This window comes from Geospiza fortis, unplaced genomic scaffold (genome assembly GCF_000277835.1).
Source record: "Geospiza fortis unplaced genomic scaffold, GeoFor_1.0 scaffold66, whole genome shotgun sequence".
NCBI classification, from domain to species: Eukaryota; Metazoa; Chordata; class Aves; order Passeriformes; family Thraupidae; genus Geospiza; species Geospiza fortis.
This window is the reverse complement of record NW_005054312.1, coordinates 9,593,157-9,612,643: the sequence shown is the minus strand read 5'-3', so window position 1 is coordinate 9,612,643 and position 19,487 is coordinate 9,593,157. Positions and strand designations below refer to the sequence as shown.

At 37.0% G+C, this 19,487-nt stretch overlaps 1 protein-coding gene across 1 annotated transcript in view; it reads left to right on the top strand.

The window, feature by feature from the left end:
* MUC6 (mucin 6, oligomeric mucus/gel-forming) overlaps positions 1–18,882 on the top strand; it is a 42,141-nt gene extending 23,259 nt beyond the window's left edge. Inside the window, exons 6-30 of the mRNA XM_031055816.1 lie at positions 71–158; positions 559–668; positions 1,617–1,824; positions 2,608–2,730; positions 3,397–3,517; positions 3,827–3,965; positions 4,124–4,228; positions 4,568–4,640; positions 4,908–5,045; positions 5,879–6,040; positions 6,520–6,614; positions 7,266–7,398; positions 8,045–8,294; positions 9,436–9,488; positions 9,611–9,720; positions 10,473–10,624; positions 11,392–11,533; positions 11,993–12,103; positions 12,472–12,657; positions 13,074–13,313; positions 13,745–13,901; positions 14,629–14,772; positions 15,294–15,356; positions 17,481–17,664; positions 18,735–18,882. Coding sequence (XP_030911676.1) covers positions 71–158; positions 559–668; positions 1,617–1,824; positions 2,608–2,730; positions 3,397–3,517; positions 3,827–3,965; positions 4,124–4,228; positions 4,568–4,640; positions 4,908–5,045; positions 5,879–6,040; positions 6,520–6,614; positions 7,266–7,398; positions 8,045–8,294; positions 9,436–9,488; positions 9,611–9,720; positions 10,473–10,624; positions 11,392–11,533; positions 11,993–12,103; positions 12,472–12,657; positions 13,074–13,313; positions 13,745–13,901; positions 14,629–14,772; positions 15,294–15,356; positions 17,481–17,664; positions 18,735–18,882 — 3,435 coding nt within the window. The remainder of the gene's footprint in view (positions 1–70; positions 159–558; positions 669–1,616; positions 1,825–2,607; positions 2,731–3,396; positions 3,518–3,826; positions 3,966–4,123; positions 4,229–4,567; positions 4,641–4,907; positions 5,046–5,878; positions 6,041–6,519; positions 6,615–7,265; positions 7,399–8,044; positions 8,295–9,435; positions 9,489–9,610; positions 9,721–10,472; positions 10,625–11,391; positions 11,534–11,992; positions 12,104–12,471; positions 12,658–13,073; positions 13,314–13,744; positions 13,902–14,628; positions 14,773–15,293; positions 15,357–17,480; positions 17,665–18,734) is intronic.
* The last annotated feature ends 605 nt before the right edge of the window (positions 18,883–19,487 follow it).

Genomic DNA, 19,487 nt, shown 5'->3' with positions numbered 1-19,487 from the left:
AGAGTTATTGCTGTATAGATAATTTTACTTAGGGTGATCCTTTAAAATATTTTGTTCTATTTTATTTTAGGTTTTGGCTGAAAAAAAATACATGGGGAAAACATGTGGAATGTGTGGGAACTACGATGGTTATGAATTGAATGAATTTGTCCGTGAAGGTAAGAGACAAGGACATTTCAGAAAGGAGAAGAACAAGTTAAAGTGAGTCAAGGTGAAAATTGAATACTGTGATAAAATTGCTGTGTATCAGAATTGAGTAAAGCAGTCCCATGGGGCACCAACATACCTCATATGATTATGCTACCTACACTCTGTTATCTGCTATAAGCATAATATAATGGATTCCTCACACAAGTGATAAGGACCCTTATCTTTTACAAACAGGTGGTAAGGATCACACTCTCCTGACTTCCACAAGAGGCAGTTGTTATTGGGAAAATTAACAAGTAGGACATTTAACAGTCAAACAGTAAATTCTGAGTTTTGCTACATCACAGTAACAAGTAAACAAATCAATGCAGTCTTTTTCCTGACAAATTATAACCCTTTAATTTCCAGGTAAATTGCTGGATACATATAAATTTGCTGCATTACAAAAAATGGATGATCCATCAGAGATCTGCCTGTCTGAGGAGATACCAATTTCTGCTGTTCCTCACAAAAAATATGTAAGAAAGATCTTCTTGACTTCTCTGCAGCATGATTCTTAGCAGGGGGCAAGATAGATAGAAATCAACAACAGAGGGGCAGTGGTTTCATAAAAATTATTTCCATGAAAATGGGTACAGTCAACATCTGTATAGCATGATATGAGAAAGAAAAGGAGTTCTTTGCATTAAAACCACATTTGAATAAAAGGCCACAGGCGATTTTGAGGCTAGATTTAAATCACTCATTTAGCTCAGAACTTTCTGGGATTCCAGGCAGGTTATCACAGGAAATTCATGGAAACCAGTAAAGCTTTAAGAACTTTTTATTTAACACCTGGAGACCTGATACTATGAGCTGTGCCGATTTGAAGATATTCACAATGCCTACGACATATTGCCAGATAACAGCACTGATAACAGGGACAGCCACCATCAACAGCTATCACAGTTCTAAGTGAAAAGAAAATCAGTGTGCCTGAGAACCTCTGAGACCTTACACTGCAGTAGGCACATGATAGGCAACACAAACATGCAGGCAACAGAAATGCACCAAGTGTGTGCTCCAAGAGGAATGAATTTTGTGATCTTCTCATCTGGGAAGTTTTTCACGGAACACGTTGTCTAATGTTTGCCGTGAGACAACATATTTCCTGTGTGTAATGTTCTCAGCCATTTTTAGGGGGGCTGATGGCACAGAAAGTGACTTAATTTTCAACATAATGAGAAGTGGAATTATTTCAATATATCAAGTTTTTTCTATTGTGCAATGAATTTATATTCCTTTCTATCTGTGAATTTCTCATGCATTTTAAGTCAAATATCCATTATAAAACTCTAGAGGGAAAAGCAAACAAAGTAACAAGAAAATCTAGCATATTACTAGGAATAACTAGCAGTGTTATTCCACTGTGGTTTTCATGTGGAGGAAATACCACCAGGAACAATATTGTTTCTCTTTTTATTCAGGCTGTGATCTGCACTCAGCTACTTAATTTGGTGTCACCAACCTGCAGTGTGCCCAAGGATAGGTTTGTCATTCGTTGCCAGCTTGATATGCAGGACTGCAGTGAGCCAGGACAAAACAACTGCACTTGCTCTACACTGTCAGAGTATTCCAGGCAATGTGCCATGTCCCACCAAATGGTGTTCAACTGGAGAACTGAAAACTTCTGCTGTAAGCTCAAATGGTTTATTCATGAGAGACTGTGCTTATTCTGTGTCTTAAATAGAGGGATAATGATAATAACTGGAATATTTTAAAAAGTCTCTACTGTCTTTAATCAAACAAATTATTTTCTGCAGAGAACAGTGTTCTTTGGAAAAGCTGTAAGGAGAGCAGGGAAACCTGAAAGAAGAAGGAAGCTCAAAACATAGCTCCTATGTCTAGATCAGTGGCAATAAAGCAGATAAACATCTACCAAATGAAAACTGTTTAACTTCTCAAACTTCCTACAGGAGGCTGCATGTTCTAAGAACAGTTTTCTTATTGCTGTACTTGGAAAATTAGCCAGTGAAGAGAGAGCACTTTTAAATAGCCCCTGAATCTTTGAACCTTTTTGCTAATAATTTCCACAGCTCCTTTTATTCAAAGATGATTTTCAATAGTCCTTTTTCAGATGTTCAACCTTCTTATTTACAATGACTGTTTGGAAGCAAAACCTTGAAGTACTACAGAAAATCTGATTTTTGGTACTTCATTAGGCTGCAGTATGGCCTGTTTGCCATTCTCCAAGCTTCTGAAAAAATGCTTCCAATTTTTTGGGCAAGAAAAATTAAAGAAAGCCAGAGTGAATATATGATGATGTATGAACAAAGAATACTCAAATGAAGAAATGAATATTGAGGCAGGATAAAAGAATGTTAGTGTCAGAAATCAGGTCTTTTCCTTGCTAGGTAGCAGGTGAAATATTCTATGTTTACACTTTAAAAATCTTAACACTCCCACTGTTTGTTGCAGCTGTGGGAAAATGTTCTGCAAACCAAATCTATGAGGAATGTGGTTCTCCGTGTATTAAAACCTGTTCCAACCCAGAGTACAGCTGTTCCAGTCACTGTACCTATGGCTGCTTTTGTCCAGAAGGTATCATTTCATCATATTCTTAATGGATCACACAAATGTTTTTTGCACATATCCAGTCAAGTGGAATGGACTGCTTAATAATGAACTAGCTGTGCATTTCAGGGCATTGTGCTGCTAGAACTGCTGTTTCTCAGGTAACATAATGTAACTGGAGTCTTGAGTAATTGTGGTCCTTCAAGATGGATGGTCACTCTTCACAAGAACAGAGCTATGAATACATTTTCCTCACAAGACCATGGTTTGTGATGGGATAAAGATATGCCATCTGCTTAAAGTTCTTTACTTAAATATACATTGATCAGACACCAGGAAGAGGTAGCATGCCTCAGAGGATTTCTGCAGTGTTATGGGAATTTTGTAAATTCCCTTTAAAATAATTCAAGATTAACTCATTACAGAAATCGTGATTATTACTATCATTTGCACTTCAAAATAGGACAATTGACTGTGCTTTCATATGACAAAGTAGTCAAAAGCTGTTGTCACTTGTGAATATTCAGTTTCATTTTAATTAGGAGGAAATATCCTGCGTGTTACATCTCAGAGTATGGACACTGGCTGTGCAAGAATAGCATTTTCAGGCCAATTTCAGAAAGCACTCAAGCCATAATAACTGTAGTGCTAAGTGAGGATGGGGAAAAAGGTTTTCTGTATCTTCTTTGTCAGGAACTGTTCTTGATGATATCTCGAAGAATCGGACATGTGTTCACATTAGCCAGTGTCCATGTACGCTGAATGGGAAAACATATGCTCCTGGTGAGACAATGAACGCAGCTTGTAGGACCTGGTGAGTAGCAGCAGGTACTTCCATGAGACAATAAAAAGTACCTTTACCAGACCATTGGAAAATTTTGCCTAACCTTTCAAAGGGAGCACCTTTCACAGTTTGGGAAAGTTTACTGACAATCCATACAAGAGTTCAGCAACTTTGAATTGAGATGAGCAACTTTGACTGATATGTGTAGACAAAGAAAATCAAAGGATAGAAAACATAAGGAGAAAACTTATAAAAATGACATATTTAATTGCTAGGAAGTAGCTGAGTTTTTAGAGCCTGAAGAAAAGAATATTGCACAGAATTTCTTGTTTTCTGCAGTAAATGTGTGATGGGTCAGTGGAATTGCAAAGACTTGCCCTGCCCTGGAAGGTGTTCACTGGAAGGAGGCTCCTTTGTTACCACGTTTGATTCAAGGCCATATCGATTCCATGGGGTTTGCACTTACGTTCTTATGAAGGTAATTTCAACAGAATATTGGATGGATATATTTTAGTCAGTATTTGGTTTCCTTTTGCAACACAAACTGAGGACTTCATAAGATACACATTTATTCTACAAATCATTGTTATACTGACATGGCTTCTCTTTTTACTTCTCTTTTCCCTTTCCCTCCAGAGTTCCAGCCTGCCACACAATGGAACCCTAATGGCTGTTTATGAAAAGACTGGGTATTCTCATTCTGAGACCTCACTTAGTGCTATAATTTACCAATCTACAAAGGTAGGTATTCCCTCCACAGGTTCCATTCAGGATTTTATCACTAGATTAGCAAAATAAGTGCTCAAAGTCATTGCTGGTAGCTTGAACTTAAAAATTATGGAGGATAAATACTGAAGATATATTTCTGCTCATGTATACACAGTAAAGATCTCAGTTGCTACATCAACTCAGGAAGGTATTTTCAGAGTGAAAGCTAAAAGCAGCATGTTATGGTGTGAGAAAATGCTTGAATTATTTTTTTTCTTTTACATAGATCATTGACAGTACAGTTGCTTAACTTAACATATAAATACCATCTGTAAAGATAGTTACTTCTGGTTCCATGTCCTCTTCTTACAGGACAAAATTGTGATTTCTCAGAATGATCTCCTTACTGATGATGATGAACTCAAGAGGCTGCCTTACAGATCAGGTAAAAAAAAAAACGGGGCATATAAGTTATATCCAAATTAAATTGTCTGTTTTTACACAACCCAGCATCTTTCACAATCTTTCAATTGCTAATACCAGGGGTTTTAGAGGAAGGTTAAAGTCCCTCCTGCTGCATCTGTTCCCCTGTGGAGAGTTGTGTGTGGGAGAAGAGTTGTAGACAGAGTGCTAGAACATTTATATATGTGTTAAAATCGTTACCTTGCAGTATCACCAACATCTCTATTTTTAAACGTGCTTGTTCCTTTAGGAGACATCACTGTTTTCAGACAGTCCTCCATGTACGTTCAGATGCATACAAACTTTGGGCTGGAACTTGCAGTTCAAACATCACCTGTGTTCCAGGCCTATGTGAAAGTTGGATCACAATTCAAAGGCAGAACACTAGGTAAGTAAACAAGTCCCCTTGCAAAAGAGGAAATTTAGGAAGTATAATTTTGATAACTTAGTATTCATCTTTTAGGAAATCAATTTTCTTCTCCATATTCAAAGAAAAAAAAATACATTGGAAACTGAATTGATTTTTCACTAATAACTTTAAAATTAATCAAAGAAACTAAAGGTGTTGCATTTTTCATACATAACACAGTGCTGTTCTGTATTTTATGTGTGCCTTTTTCAATATGTGCTATACTGCACAGTGAAGGAGCAACAAATAGGTCTGTGTGGTCTCTGCATCTTGGAGCACAAAGTTCTTTGAATGTAGTGCACGACCACTGTAAACACAATGAGCCTAAGAATCTAAAAGTTTCTGAGCTGATAATCACCAGATGGAGATGTTTATTGCACAGCAACATTAGCCACACAAGCGCATTTTGCATTCTGATTATGGGGAATTACAGAGAGGCTTTGGCTTTTACAAAAGCCTAAATGCATATTCTTTGTCATTATGCATTTAATATACATAAGAAAACATGCAACTTCAAAAGTTTTTCATGGCCTTTCTTTTTTACATTATTTAAAACCACTTTTTTCTGAATAAAAGACAAAAACTTCTCTATGATTTTGTCATTGATTAGAAGCTGACACTCTTAACTTGAGGCGGCAGAGGCTCACTGACTGAATGTGTACATAATCAGCATTCTCTGGCTACTTGACCTGAGTAGTCGTTGACACTCTATGTAGAGCTTTTGAATCAATTGTCTCACTGTTATAGAATGATAGGCCACTGTGCACACATTCTTTAATTTCCACCGTCCCTTGCATTTCTGATGTTGTCAGGTTTGTGTGGCAATTACAATGGAGACACTACAGATGACTTTATGACTAGCATGGATATCACTGAAGGGACAGCCTCCCTGTTTGTAGATTCCTGGAGGGCAGGAAATTGCCATCCTGCCTTAGAGAGAGAGACTGACCCTTGCGCTTTGAGCCAACTGAACAGTAAGTACATGATTCTGTGGTAACTGATCTCTCCAGCTGGCTTTGTCTGACACTTCCATAAGCCCATACCAGGGAAATGAGAGAGCTGCACAGAAACAGAGACTGAGAGGATTGAACCTCACAAATTCAGATCTGGGATTGAGATGATGAATGAGAGTGGTTTGATCTGTCTAGTGAAACTGCAATGTCCACAAGTGTCTTAGGTTTGCTCAGCAGTACTGAGACTGAAATCCAGGTTTTGTCTTCCCAACTCTCTATTGCTATTGGTCTTAAAAAAAGAAATTGTGAAAAAGAAAAAAAAAGCTCTACTGAGCTGCTTGTACAAGAATAGAGTCTGAAAGCTAACAAGCTAGGAATTGTCCTATTGTTCAGTGCATCGTTGCCGAAAGTTCACCTAAAACACCAAATTTTTGAAAATTTCCTTTTCCATTTTTTCCCCTAACTTTCCCTTTTTAATGTTTACTGTTTACTTTCATTAGAAATATCTGCTGAGACTCATTGCTCCGTTCTGACCAAGAAGGGTACAGTGTTTGAGAAATGCCATGCTGTGGTGAACCCTATTCCTTTCTACAAGGTATGAAGTTATTATGATGGATGTTGTACAGAGGGAGTCCAAATATAAACTAGATTGGACTCAGTGTCCCACGCATTGAATCAGCAATGCAGAGAAGCTTAGGAACAGGTGTGGTTTTGAAAATTATGTCTCCACCACACTGAAAGTCTGTTTGGTCACAGGCACCAGTCCCATCCCTGTGAATCAGAAAATATTTTTGCTCATGCTGCAGTTGTCCATGACAACAACTTTAATTGTGCAAAGTGTCGATTTTACCATGTGCATAATTGAGTTTAGTATACTTGTCAATCTACACAAAACATTTTGAATATTAAAAATGAGAAGCAGCAAATGAACAAAGGCATTTTTTATGGTACTAAGTATATTTTATTTACATCAGCAATGCAGTTACTCAGATATTTTCCATGAGTTTTAGTTATGCAGTAATATGTATCTTGTGTGACTTAGTTCTGTAGTTCAGCATAGAATCATAATGGTTAGGAAAGATTTTTGAGATCATTGAGTCCAACCATAAATACAACAATGCCAAGTCCACCACTACACCACGTTCCTAAATGTCACATCCACATGTCTTTCAAATACCTTCAGGGTTTAGCACTTCCAAATGTCTGGTCCCTAGTAACAAAGTACTCTCTGTGTGTTGGGTTTCAGAGATGTGTCTACCAAGCCTGTAATTATGAAGAGACCTTTCCGTATATTTGTTCTGCTCTGGGATCATATGCACGAGCATGCAGCTCCATGGGTTTAATCCTTGAGAACTGGAGGAGCAGTATGGACAATTGCAGTGAGTGCCTGAAGCAACTCTTAGTGGTCTGCCATCAGATGAGTAAGGAGGAAATAGTAATCAGAAAGAAGAGCTGCAACTGGGTAACAAATATCCAACTGTTGGATACCCTTCTAGTGTCTGTCTCAACAGGGTTGTTATTTCAAGACTGTATGATAAAGATTATTCATATGCTTTACGGTGAGCATGTGGATGCTTCCAGGACTTGATAATTAAGGTATAGAATAGCCAGAAAAATAAAGCTATCCTGTAAAATGAGAAAGAACTAGGGAAAACTGACTACAGATTTTATTTTATTATTTTGCAACTCAGACACAGGCATGGGTTTCACTGTTACTCAAAAATACATTGATATTTCTACTAAGCTTCCCTTTGCATTATTAAATTCCAAGATTCACAAAAAAGCTGTAAGGTATTTTACCTTCATGAAACTTCTGAACAGCTGCATAGTCTGCTGTTAAGTCTTGGTCTGCAACAAGTATTGCTAGAGCTCCACATCCACAGGAAGAGAAGCAGCTGGAAGCATTAAGCAATGAAACTACTGGCACAAAATAAGCAGCACATAATAAGCAAAAGAACATTATCTTTTACAAGGAAGACGATCAGTAAATGAAGTTTAACATAACTCTCTTGTCTTGTTTTATAGCCATTACTTGCACTGGCAATCAAACATTCAGCTACAACACTCAGGCATGTGACAGGACATGCTTGTCACTCTCCAACCGAGCCCTAGAATGCCATCCAACGGATATTCCTATTGAAGGCTGCCAGTGTCCTAAAGGAATGTACCTGAACCACAAGAATGAGTGTGTTCGTAAATCTCATTGTCCCTGCTACTTAGAGGACAGAAAGTACATCCTGCCTGACCAGTCAACAATGACTGGTGGGATCACTTGGTAAGTGTGTCAAGTTTAAAGGAGAGCAAACTGAAAATGGAGGTGAGGGGTCTTCATGTCTCTGTCAAGGGTCAACTGCAAGAAGCAAACAAGCACCACACAGCTACTTACTCACTCAAGCAGGATGTGGAGGAGAATCAGGACAACAGCAAGAAACCTTATGGGTAGAGATACAGACAGTTTACTAAATTTCTTTATGAATAATAAGCAAAAAGCTTATTTAAAAGCAAAGCAGCATGAACAATCAAAGCTAAGTAAGGAATTGGTTCAGAACTTCCTGTCAGCAGGCAGCCATTCAGATGTTTCCAGGAAAACATGAATTTGCCATGCGTAATGGTTTGCTGGGAAGATGAGTGCTGTAACTCAGAACATCCCTCCTTCTTCCTTCTTTACCTGAGCTTTTATTGCTGAGCTTGATGTGGTATAGTATGGAATCTTTCTTGGGTCAGTGGGGTCAGCTCTCCTGGGTGTGTCCCCTCCCAGTTTCTGCTCAGAATGAAAACACTTTGCTTCTCAGCCTCCTCCCTGTCAGGGCAGCCTGAGGAGAAAGAATGCTGGGACACTGTTCAGCACCAGCTAAAATAACATTGTGTTATCAACAACTTTTTGGTCACAAATCCAAAACACAGCACCACTGAGCTGCTAAAAAGAAAATTAACTCCATTCCAGCCCGAACCAATACAGTCTCCTTTATTTTTAATAGCATAAATTTATTTTTCAAGACAACTTTTTTGCCCTTTTCTAAACTACAGATATTCTAACTGAGCAGAAAACATTTTACTTACCTTCAGCTTGGAAATGTTACAGAGAAAAATAAAAAATAATAGCTGAGATCTGATTTTTCCTACTAGGAGATTTTGTCAACAGCACTTAGCTATATTCCAGACCAACTTTTGGAATAACTTGATAGGCCATCCTCATAGTGACAGTTGCCTACTAGTGATAACAGGCATTCACTTTCCAAAATGATGTTACTTTAGAATACAGAAAGTGAAGAGACAAGTTCAGGACTCATATTCCACTTCAAAGGATGGGAAGGAGGTAGTAACATGAGTGAAGCATTTTTAATAAAACAATTTTGCAAAAAATCAAAATTTCTTTCTTAGAAGAGATTTTCATTGATTTTTCTTTTTCTTCCTAGCTACTGTGTTAATGGGAGGCTAAGTTGCACGGGCAAACCTCAAAATCCTGCAGGTATGAGTTTGATATTGTTTACTTAGAAACATTTTCTGTCCTTTATTTTGTAAAATTACTACTTCACTGTTCTCTTCTATGTTAATTTCTCCTCAGTGTTAATTTTTCTTCCTTTTTCCTAGAAAGCTGCAAAGCTCCTAAGAAATACATATCATGTTCTGACAATTTAGAAGACAAGTATGGAGCTGCATGTGCCCCTACCTGTCAAATGCTGGCTACTGGAATTGAATGTGTGAGTTTCACAGCTCTGGGATATTTATCCTTTTGAGAGAGGTAGAATGTTCTAGTTGTTACTTAGAACTAGACTACATTGCTTCTAGTGAAATTAAAGGAATTATTTTATTTTACATGATGCAGTTAAATATCAGGCTGTGGACAGAAAAATTGTACATATAATTAAGAGGTGATTAAAGAAATTAATTGCATGAAATAATGAATTAAATTATATTAGAATAAAAATCCATTAAGGATGCTTAACTTACATGGCTATAATCTCTGGCTCCAGTACTCCATAAGCTGTGGCTCCATGTGAATGGAAATATGGGGTTTATGCTTCCTGTTCTATTTTTTCTCAACTCTTTGCTGCTGTTGATCACAGAATGCAGGAAACCAGGGCTAGGTGAAGATCTGGGCTGTCCTGATTGGGTTTTCTTATATTAAGGAAACAGACTAATTGGAAAAATTGTAATAAGCTTCCTTGATATGAAGAATATTCTGTTGTACTGTTTTTGAAAGACTGGTAGTGATGGAAGATAAATTTTTCAGAGTCTTCAGGCATGTTTAGTATCTCAGATCACAAGTATAAGTTACAGCTTCAATGAAACTAGTTCAACTGACAGCATATTAATACAAGGAACATCACAAAACTAAAATCAAGCCCAAACGGAGCTTGGCACAGGTTTGCTCTTGACACCATTCACATCCAAGATAAAATGCATCTCATAATCTTTTCTTTTTGTTTTGCAATCTGTTGGCCTTTCCCAGATACCCACAAAGTGTGAATCAGGCTGTGTCTGTGCTGATGGCCTCTATGAAAATCTTGATGGCAGGTGTGTGCCAGCTGAGGAGTGTCCATGTGAATATGGTGGCCTTGCTTATGGAAGAGGTGAACAAATACAGACAGAATGTGAGATCTGGTAAGAATCACAGGGTTTTTCATTGCAAATCTTCTGTTTCACTGAAATGTACAGTCACATAAAAATAAGTGTTTAACTGACTGGAGAGTAGGAAATGGCAAGAGCTGAAAGGAAGAAATACCATGACAGAGTACAGGGATTAACAAGAGAGAGAAGCTTAACATTTGATAATATGTGTATGGGTAAGAGTCATTGTACCAGCCTCAGGGATAATTTCTGCCTTATATATGTTCAGGAATAAAGACAGCAGTAAGGCCTGTGACTGTAAATGATATAAAGTCAAGTATTATTAACAACCCACTTAAGTAAAGATGGGGGCAAAATCTATCTTTCTTTTCTGTAGATGAAAGCAACCACCCCCAAAAAGATTCCCATCTCTTTAGCAGCATTCTCAAAGTACTTTATTCCCTTTCCAGTTACTAATCTATTATTAAAAAAACCCAAAACACTCCCCAAATTACACAGAGCAGTGATTTCTGATTTCATTAAGAGCAAAAATAAATGGGTTTTATATACTATTTCTTTAATGAAAAAAGTACAAAAATACGAAAAGTACAAACATACAAAAAGGTTTCTTCTTTATTATTAATTCATTTTCTAGGCAGTCCATAAATTTTAATTCTGGTTCCTATATTAACCATAACTTGGTCTCAGTATACATAAGTCAATTAATTGAACATGTTATTGATAAAAAATATATTTAAAAATAAGCAGGTGAAGATGGCATTTCTTTGAAATCTGAGTGTGGTTTCTGTTCTCACTCCCAGCACTTGCACAAAAGGCAAATGGAAATGTGTTCAGAAAACAAGGTGTTCCTCCACCTGTAATCTGTATGGAGAAGGCCACATCACCACCTTTGATGGACAGCGTTTTGTGTTTGATGGCAACTGTGAATACATATTAGCTATGGTAACCTGCTTCCTTCTGGTTATTGCAGCAGCATCTCACCATCAAGAAACAGCTGGATTTAAAAGACTAATAAAAATATGCTAGGATGCATCAATAAACAGTACAGCATTTTGAATCTTTATAACCACTTACTGAGTTTCTATATATTATGTTTATTTCAATGCTTAGAATGAAAATATTTTACTTCTAAAAAAACATAATTTTCATACAATTATAACCAATTTTAGATTTTTAAAAAATATGTTTAAATAGTCATCGTATTCTGTACCAGATAACTATGTCTTTTAGGGAAGTTACATCAGTTTGACCAGCAAAGCAGAGGTCATTGCCTCCCAAAACAGAATTACTCGTGACATTTTAAGCATCCTGTATTTTCTTATATTTTTTAAGTTGGAAGACTTCAGGCACAGTCTACTGAGCCTTTGTGATTCTTATGGTTTGTTTTGGGTTTTTTTTTAGGATGGCTGCAGTGTTAACAGACCCATTTCCTCTTTCAAAATTGTCACTGAGAATGTCATCTGTGGGAAATCAGGAGTTACGTGCTCCAGATCCATCAGCATTTACCTTGGGGTAAGCTTTTCTTTCTGCCATTATCCAGCTGAGTAGATTTTAAGACCAGGTTTTCTTCATTTTTTGGAAGCTTTAGCTGTATCTTAAGAGAAAATTTCACTTACAAGATCTATGTGCTAAAGCTAGAGCCTTGGTTTTAGTAGGAAATGCCATAGCTGTTTGTTTGGGTTTTTTTAATTCTCATGTTGTGTTTCATTCTCCAAGAATCTTGTCTATGTAGAAGCCAGGAAATTTTGAAGTTTACTCTGCAGTGAATTGCTCAATCAAAAAAATACTGTTTTCCTGCTGCAGTATCACAGCAGCTGAACTTCAGCAAGGAAAATACTGAAACTTGATAAGTTGTAACTTCCAAATAAATTTTCTTCCAGAATCTGACAATCATACTGAGAGATGAAACCTTTGCTATCTCTGGGGAAAATCCTGGTATAAGATACAAAGTGAAAAAGAATGCTCTTCACCTGATGTTTGATATCATTATCCCAGGAAAATACAACATGACTCTTATTTGGAATAAGCACATGAACTTCTTCATCAAGATCTCCAGAGAAACACAGGTATTGTAGAATAATTTCCTTAAAGTGTCCCTCCATTCAAATTGAACATTTGATTATGGTTGCCTTGAATCTCTGTGATGGCAAAGATTTTCCAGAAATGCTACCAGCAATTAATTTTTATCATTATCTCCAAAACAGCAGAGATCTTCACAAGAGGCTAACTTTTAAGGGATTTCTGTACTGCATTCAGGGAATTTCTGGGCTAAGTGTTTGTAATTTATGCAATTGCACATTTGAATTTGATCTCTAAATGGTGACAGTTTACAGTTTAGAGGAGAAACCCATGCACAAGTATGTTATGAGAGAGTATTTGTAGATGACATTCACTCCTGAAGCACAGGAAACCGTCAGTGACCAAAAGGAAAGGTGAGAACTGTAACTTGCTGAATTGGTATTGGTACTTTAATTGAATCTAGGAAACCATCTGTGGTTTGTGTGGTAACTATAATGGCAACATGAAGGATGACTTTGAAACTCGAAGCAAGTACGTGGCATCAAACGAGCTGGAATTCGTCAACTCTTGGAAAGAGAATCCTCTCTGTGGGGATGTGTACTTTGTAGTGGACCCCTGTAGCAAGAACCCTTATCGTAAAGCATGGGCAGAAAAGACATGTTCCGTCATCAACAGCCAGGTTTTTTCTGCCTGTCACAATAAGGTAAGAATTTTTTTGCTCTTTTTTTATTTATAGGCATAATCTGTATTCTTCCAAATGCTCACGCTTCAACAGGGAATTTTCTGTTTGGCAAAATATTTCAATAAAATACATATTAAAATGTTTATGGCTCACATTTATGTTAATTTTCTTTTTTTTAAATTTGCACTTCACCAGCCCTTTTGTGAACACAAATGCTAAGTATGCTATTAACTGATTAGCTAAAACTACAAGAGCAAAAAAAAAAAAAAAAAGAAGACTTAAGAATCAGGAATTAGTCAGTCTGTTCGTGATGCCTGATATTGATCAATGCATTTTCAGGTGGTGAAAACCAGTGAGAAATGTGGCTAATGCTGCCGTGGCTATGCATATACACAGAGTGTAATAGGCACAAAATAATCTTGGAAAATGAATCCCTTCCTTTTGCCATGCAGGTGAATCGGATGCCCTACTACGAGGCCTGTGTCCGAGACTCCTGTGGGTGTGACATTGGAGGGGACTGCCAATGCATGTGTGACGCCATCGCAGTCTATGCCATGGCATGCTTGGAAAAGGGCATCTGCATTGACTGGAGGACCCCTGAGTTCTGTCGTGAGTTTCCTTAAGCTCTCCTTAAACAGGTTTAAGAGATTTTTATTGTCAGTATATTCATTTGGCAACATGGGAAACTTAGTAATAACTACCTCCGAGTTTGCATTTTGTCCGTGGGCAAAGCGTTAACCTCAGTCACCTGGGTTTTGAAATCTCTACTTTACCAAAATATTTTAATTCTTTTTGCCATGGAATAATGAGAGAGAAAATAATGTGCTCACAGAAAGCAGATTGTTTCTTCTGCTATCAGTGTATAGTGCAGTGTGAGTTTGCCAGCAGAGAAAGCATGAAATTGTAAAAAAAATGTTTCATTTGAGCTATGGTGAAATCAATTTCTGTGTGGATGTCAAGGGAATGTAGACAGCTGTGTTGGCTGGAACACTGTAAAACAGGAAAATGACATCAAGGTGTTCCAAAACAGCAAATACAAAGGAAAAAAGAGGATGAACATGCTATAAATCAATGTTAGAGTTGTCATCTTTGATGATTTCTTTCCACATTTCAATATATTGTGTATGAAAAGTTGTGGAAATATCATACTGTACTTGCAAAAAAGAATCTGACTTCTGTGAGTTAAAATACATATTTACATCAGAAGCTAATCACTGCAGTGAAGGCTTTTTTATTCCAACTGTTAATTGATTTTGTCTTCCTTCTAGTACTTTGGAGGTATCATGCCAGTAATTTGAAAAACAAAAATCTTCTCTCTTGCTTGTCCTTTCTTTAGCTGTCTATTGTGAGTATTACAATTCTCATAAAAGAAAAGGAATTGATGATGCTTTTTCCCGTGGCTACAATGATGACAAATGCACCTGGCACTACAGGCCTTGTAACTGTCCAAATCAAAACTACAAATATGTCAATATTGAAGGTAATAATCTCTACTATTGTAAACCAGGAAACAGTAACATAATTGTTTCAGTGCTGTTGTTTTTTTTTTTAATCAGTCATGCCACAGTTAAATAATGATAATCTAATTGATGTTATTTTTGAAGAAGTTTTGCTGATGTTTCCCTTACTAGTAGTGTTTTAAATACATAATCAACTCAGTAGATGTACTAAATTTAGCTTTATATCAAGCTCAGACTGTCTGGAAGAGAAATTCTCACTTACACCAAATCAAAAGAATGCACTGTACTTAGGAAAGAAAATGTGGAGAGAGAAATTAGTATTTTTATTAAACAAATGGATGTAGCTGGAGAAACTAAACAAATTCCTACATAGACAAAACCTCCATCTGAGGATAACATTGGAAATACTTACCTGAATAGATGATGTTGAATGTGATACTGTTTTTAATAACAGATAAATAATATATTCAGTTATAAATAGTGTAAATTAAATGCCTTTCTCTGAGAAATGTAAAACAAACTTCTCTTCCCCTTTCTTCAGGCTGTTACAACTGCTCTCATGATGAATACTTTGACCATGAAGAAGAAAGGTGCATGCCATGTGGTAAGCAGCATTTCTTTGTCCACAGTAACTTGAAAACTACAACTTTTGCACAGACTCAGAGAAGATATTTTTCTAGTATCTCTCCATAAAGGAGTGTTGATCTAAACATAACTTCCTTTCAAAATAAACCCATTACTATACTGCTTGTAAAATACAGTATTGGTGTTCTAATCTGTGTGAGTCACAGGCCCAGCAGAGCTGTGAGTCTCAGAGGTATTCAACACATTTCACAGGAAAAAAAGGGAAATGTGTAGCAGAAGAGCAGATTTAGCTACTGGACTCAATAAATATCTTTCTAGATTTTTTTTAAATTAACTTGAGGTTTATTACCATATGTCTTATTTCCATGAAAACCTATCTTAATAAATCAGGTTTTGGATAGACTCTAGCTGGACAGTTTGGATTTTCATACAGATGTAAAAAAAACCTTAAGAACAAAATTCTCAAACAAAATTCTGTCTTGAGTAACCAGGATCTCAGCTAGTGATCTCCCTTACATACAAAACCATGTTCCACTACCCCTGAAAACTGAGGTGCCCTTAGCCATAAAAGTCATAACAAAGATAGGAAAAACTTACTAGTGTTCATTATAATAATGAGATGTATTGATTTCTTTGTAATTAAGTTCTTTGATGTGACTTTGACTACTGAAATATGTAAGATTAAATACTTTCAGGAATAGCTCAGTAATTAGCACAGTTCTTGGAATCCAATCCAATGAGATGTACCTTATCTGGGATATTTTAATATGCTTTTATTCACAAATATAACCTGTTTTGCCTTTATGTAACAGGACAAGTAAATGTTACCACCACACCCGTACCATCTTCACACTCACCAGGTTAGTTTACACAGTTGACCAATTGTGTAACTTACACACTATGTCCTGATAAGTGTTTATGAAATCAATAATGTTCTTATTGTGTGATATAGCAGCATTATCAGTTTCACATGCATAAGGTGAAATGTTAAAAAATGTCCTTGTACCATAATATCCTGGGCAGCATCAAAGGCTTCATAGCCAGCAGGGCAAGAGAGGGCACTGTGCCCCTCTGCTCTGATGAGAGCCCACCTGGAATGCTCTGTCCAGTCTTTAATTCAAGAAAGACAGAGGAGGGCCATAAAAATGACCAGAGGGCTGGAACACCTCTCCTGTGAGAAAAGACTGAGATCTGGGGTTGTTCAGCATGGGGAGGAGAAGGGTCCACGGAGATCTCTTTGTGGCTTTTCAATACTAGAATGGGGCTTATAAGAAAGATGGACACACTTTTTAAGTAGGGCCTGTTCTGATGGGACAAAGGGTAATGGTTTTAAATCAGAAGAGAGAAAATTCAGACTAGATATAAGGAAGAAATTGTTTATGATGAGGCTGGTAAAACACTGGAAGATGTTGCCCAGAGAGGCTGTTGAATCCCCTTACCTGGAAGCATTCAGTTAAGGCTGGAGAGGCATTTGAGCAGCTTGATCTAGTTGAAGACATCTCTGCTCATTGCAGAGCGAGTGGATTAGATTATCTTTAATGGTCTAAGCCAACCCAAGTCATTCTATGATGAAAAGGATCTCACATAAACTTATGCCAAATCTTACCAGGGACTGGCCATATAACACTTCAACAATTGAAGAAAGTCTTTATGGAAATGTGTGACTGACCATACCAAATCCCTATAGCCTGATACAGGAAAGGAATCTACAGATCTTGATCTTAAATTTGTTAGAAACTCCATTAATTTCCCTGAAGATAGATGGTATTTGAAAACTTTATACTGTGGCTTGTGTGAATAATAAAATTATGGATACTATTTGATATAGGATTGGAATATTGTTCCATCTCTGCTGATAGGAACAATGGTTTATGCCAGATTCACTTTAAAGTCAAGAAAAAGGTATAAAGCATTTCCAAGAATACCTGTTTAATGTATTCACTGCACATAATAGCAAAGGAAGCAATGGATAACAGCTCTTCAAGGTTTAATTTAAAAGGTACTGGGTTTTAATAGTAGCTACTGCTAATAGCTATAAAAACACTTGTTTTACTTTAGAAAAATTCCATTAATATACATATGTTATCAATAGATTATTGAGGACTATTTCTCATCTTTTAATTTTGATTTTTTTTTCTCTTAGTAACAACAGTGCAGCCTAAAGTAACAGGAAGCTCTACCATGAGCACACTTCCAACAGTACCTAGGACTTCTTCTGCAACAACTGCATCACCTGAGACTACAAATCCAACAATAACTACAAAAATTACAGTTCCAAGAACTTCACCCTCACAACCTCTTGTCACAATAAAGTCAACTACTGGTAGGTTTTTAGTGTTATTGTCTAAAATAAATTATTACAAGCTTGTTCTAAACCTCTGTGCATCGTTGAGATACCATTCTTAGGAATGCATTTCAAATTCAGACAACATCCAAGCGTTAGACTCCAAATCATGAAGCAGGCAAAGCAGGCTTCCAGAAAGGAGTTTGTAAACCAGAAATGTTCAGAAGTGTAGATTGAAAGTGCATAAAAAGATATAGGATATAGGCATTAGGTTAAAAATGCAACCAAAAACTGAGTCATCTGAGAAAGATAATTAGAAGTTCTATAAGCAGTGAGCAAGCCCAGCTCCAGTTGGATTTATTAGCTCAGCTTCAGCCTTTTTCCCACTGGTTGGTTCATTTATGGAGTTCAAGGAGCACCCAGTCTATTGACTCTAAATAATGTAAGCAAGCCCCAAAGCAGAGTCACACAGGTATCAGTGTAGCATCTTTGTCCAGGCTTCTAAAGTCCTGTTCTCTGGAGGATGACTCTGCCAGCATAAATTACTTTCTGATTCTGTGGCTTGTGGAGCCTCATTTACCCTCATACCAACATGCACTTCAGCCAATAAACCATCTTGGACCATGGCTGTCAGGGAAAGCAGAGGTAAAAATAGGTCCCAAAGGAGTCAAAACACATGAAAGCTGACATTGTGACAGATTATTTGTGCCCCGAGGTAAGGAGAGTCTATAGTATGATGTTATTTAGCTTTTCAATACAAATTGCATAAAGCTGCAAGTGTGGCTGATTTGGAACATAATAAAAGCCAATGGACAAAGCCCATATGGACTTTAGCCAAAGTGACAACAAAGATAACTACTTATATATTAAACAAATCTAATACAGAAAAATATAGAAAATTAGAACAGAGACAGACATGAGACAATTGAAAAGAAATATAAGCTCAGAAATATTTGGTAAGCTTATGAGAACATGAATACAACCATCATACTGAAAATATTTGAAAAATAAAGAATTATCTCTAAAATATTAATATCTTCTTTATAATTTATCTGGTTTTAATTTTTCTATGAATTGGTTACTCACATTATATTTTTACCTTTACTCCAAAAGAACATACAACATCAATTTTTACCACACCAAACATGACTACAACCATCACTACCCCTTCCATAACTACCTCAGTGAAAAGAACCATGGCCACTACACCAAAGTCTGTTCCCTCATCACCTTCTGCCTCATCAACTGCTACTTCAACTGAGACAGAACAAGCAGGGGTCACCTCACCACCCTTCAAGACCACCACCAAAAGGGAAATGGCAACCTCCTCAATACCTACTCAAACCACAACTCAGAGCACAACTTTCAGCCAGCCTAAACTAACAACAGCAGGTAAATAGCACTTCCTTACATCTGTCAGGTGAAGCCATCACTCACAAGGTATATGTCAATATACTCCTTATAAAAAAAGCCAAGCATCCTTACTACTGGTCTTAACATTGCTAACAGAAAGGAAAGGACAGGGACAAGAAATGTGATTAAAATGGAAATTTATCTTGCCAATGGAGCAAGCATCTGACCTCCAAATATGATGTTAAAGCTAAAATTTCTCTTCCAACAGTTCCTCCAAATTTAGATAAAATCTCTCTATGCCTCAAAGCGAGTTCTTGAAAACTCACAGACCATAGAACATATATTCCCCCTACCCCTATATATATTTCATAGTAAGAAATACTCCCCCCAAAAATATCAACCTTTTTGAATGTCTGTCACTCAATATACAAACAAGGACGATGTCCTCTGAGGCTGTTTGACAACATGAATTACTACATCAGCAACTGACAGGCTGGGATAGTATGTGGGAAG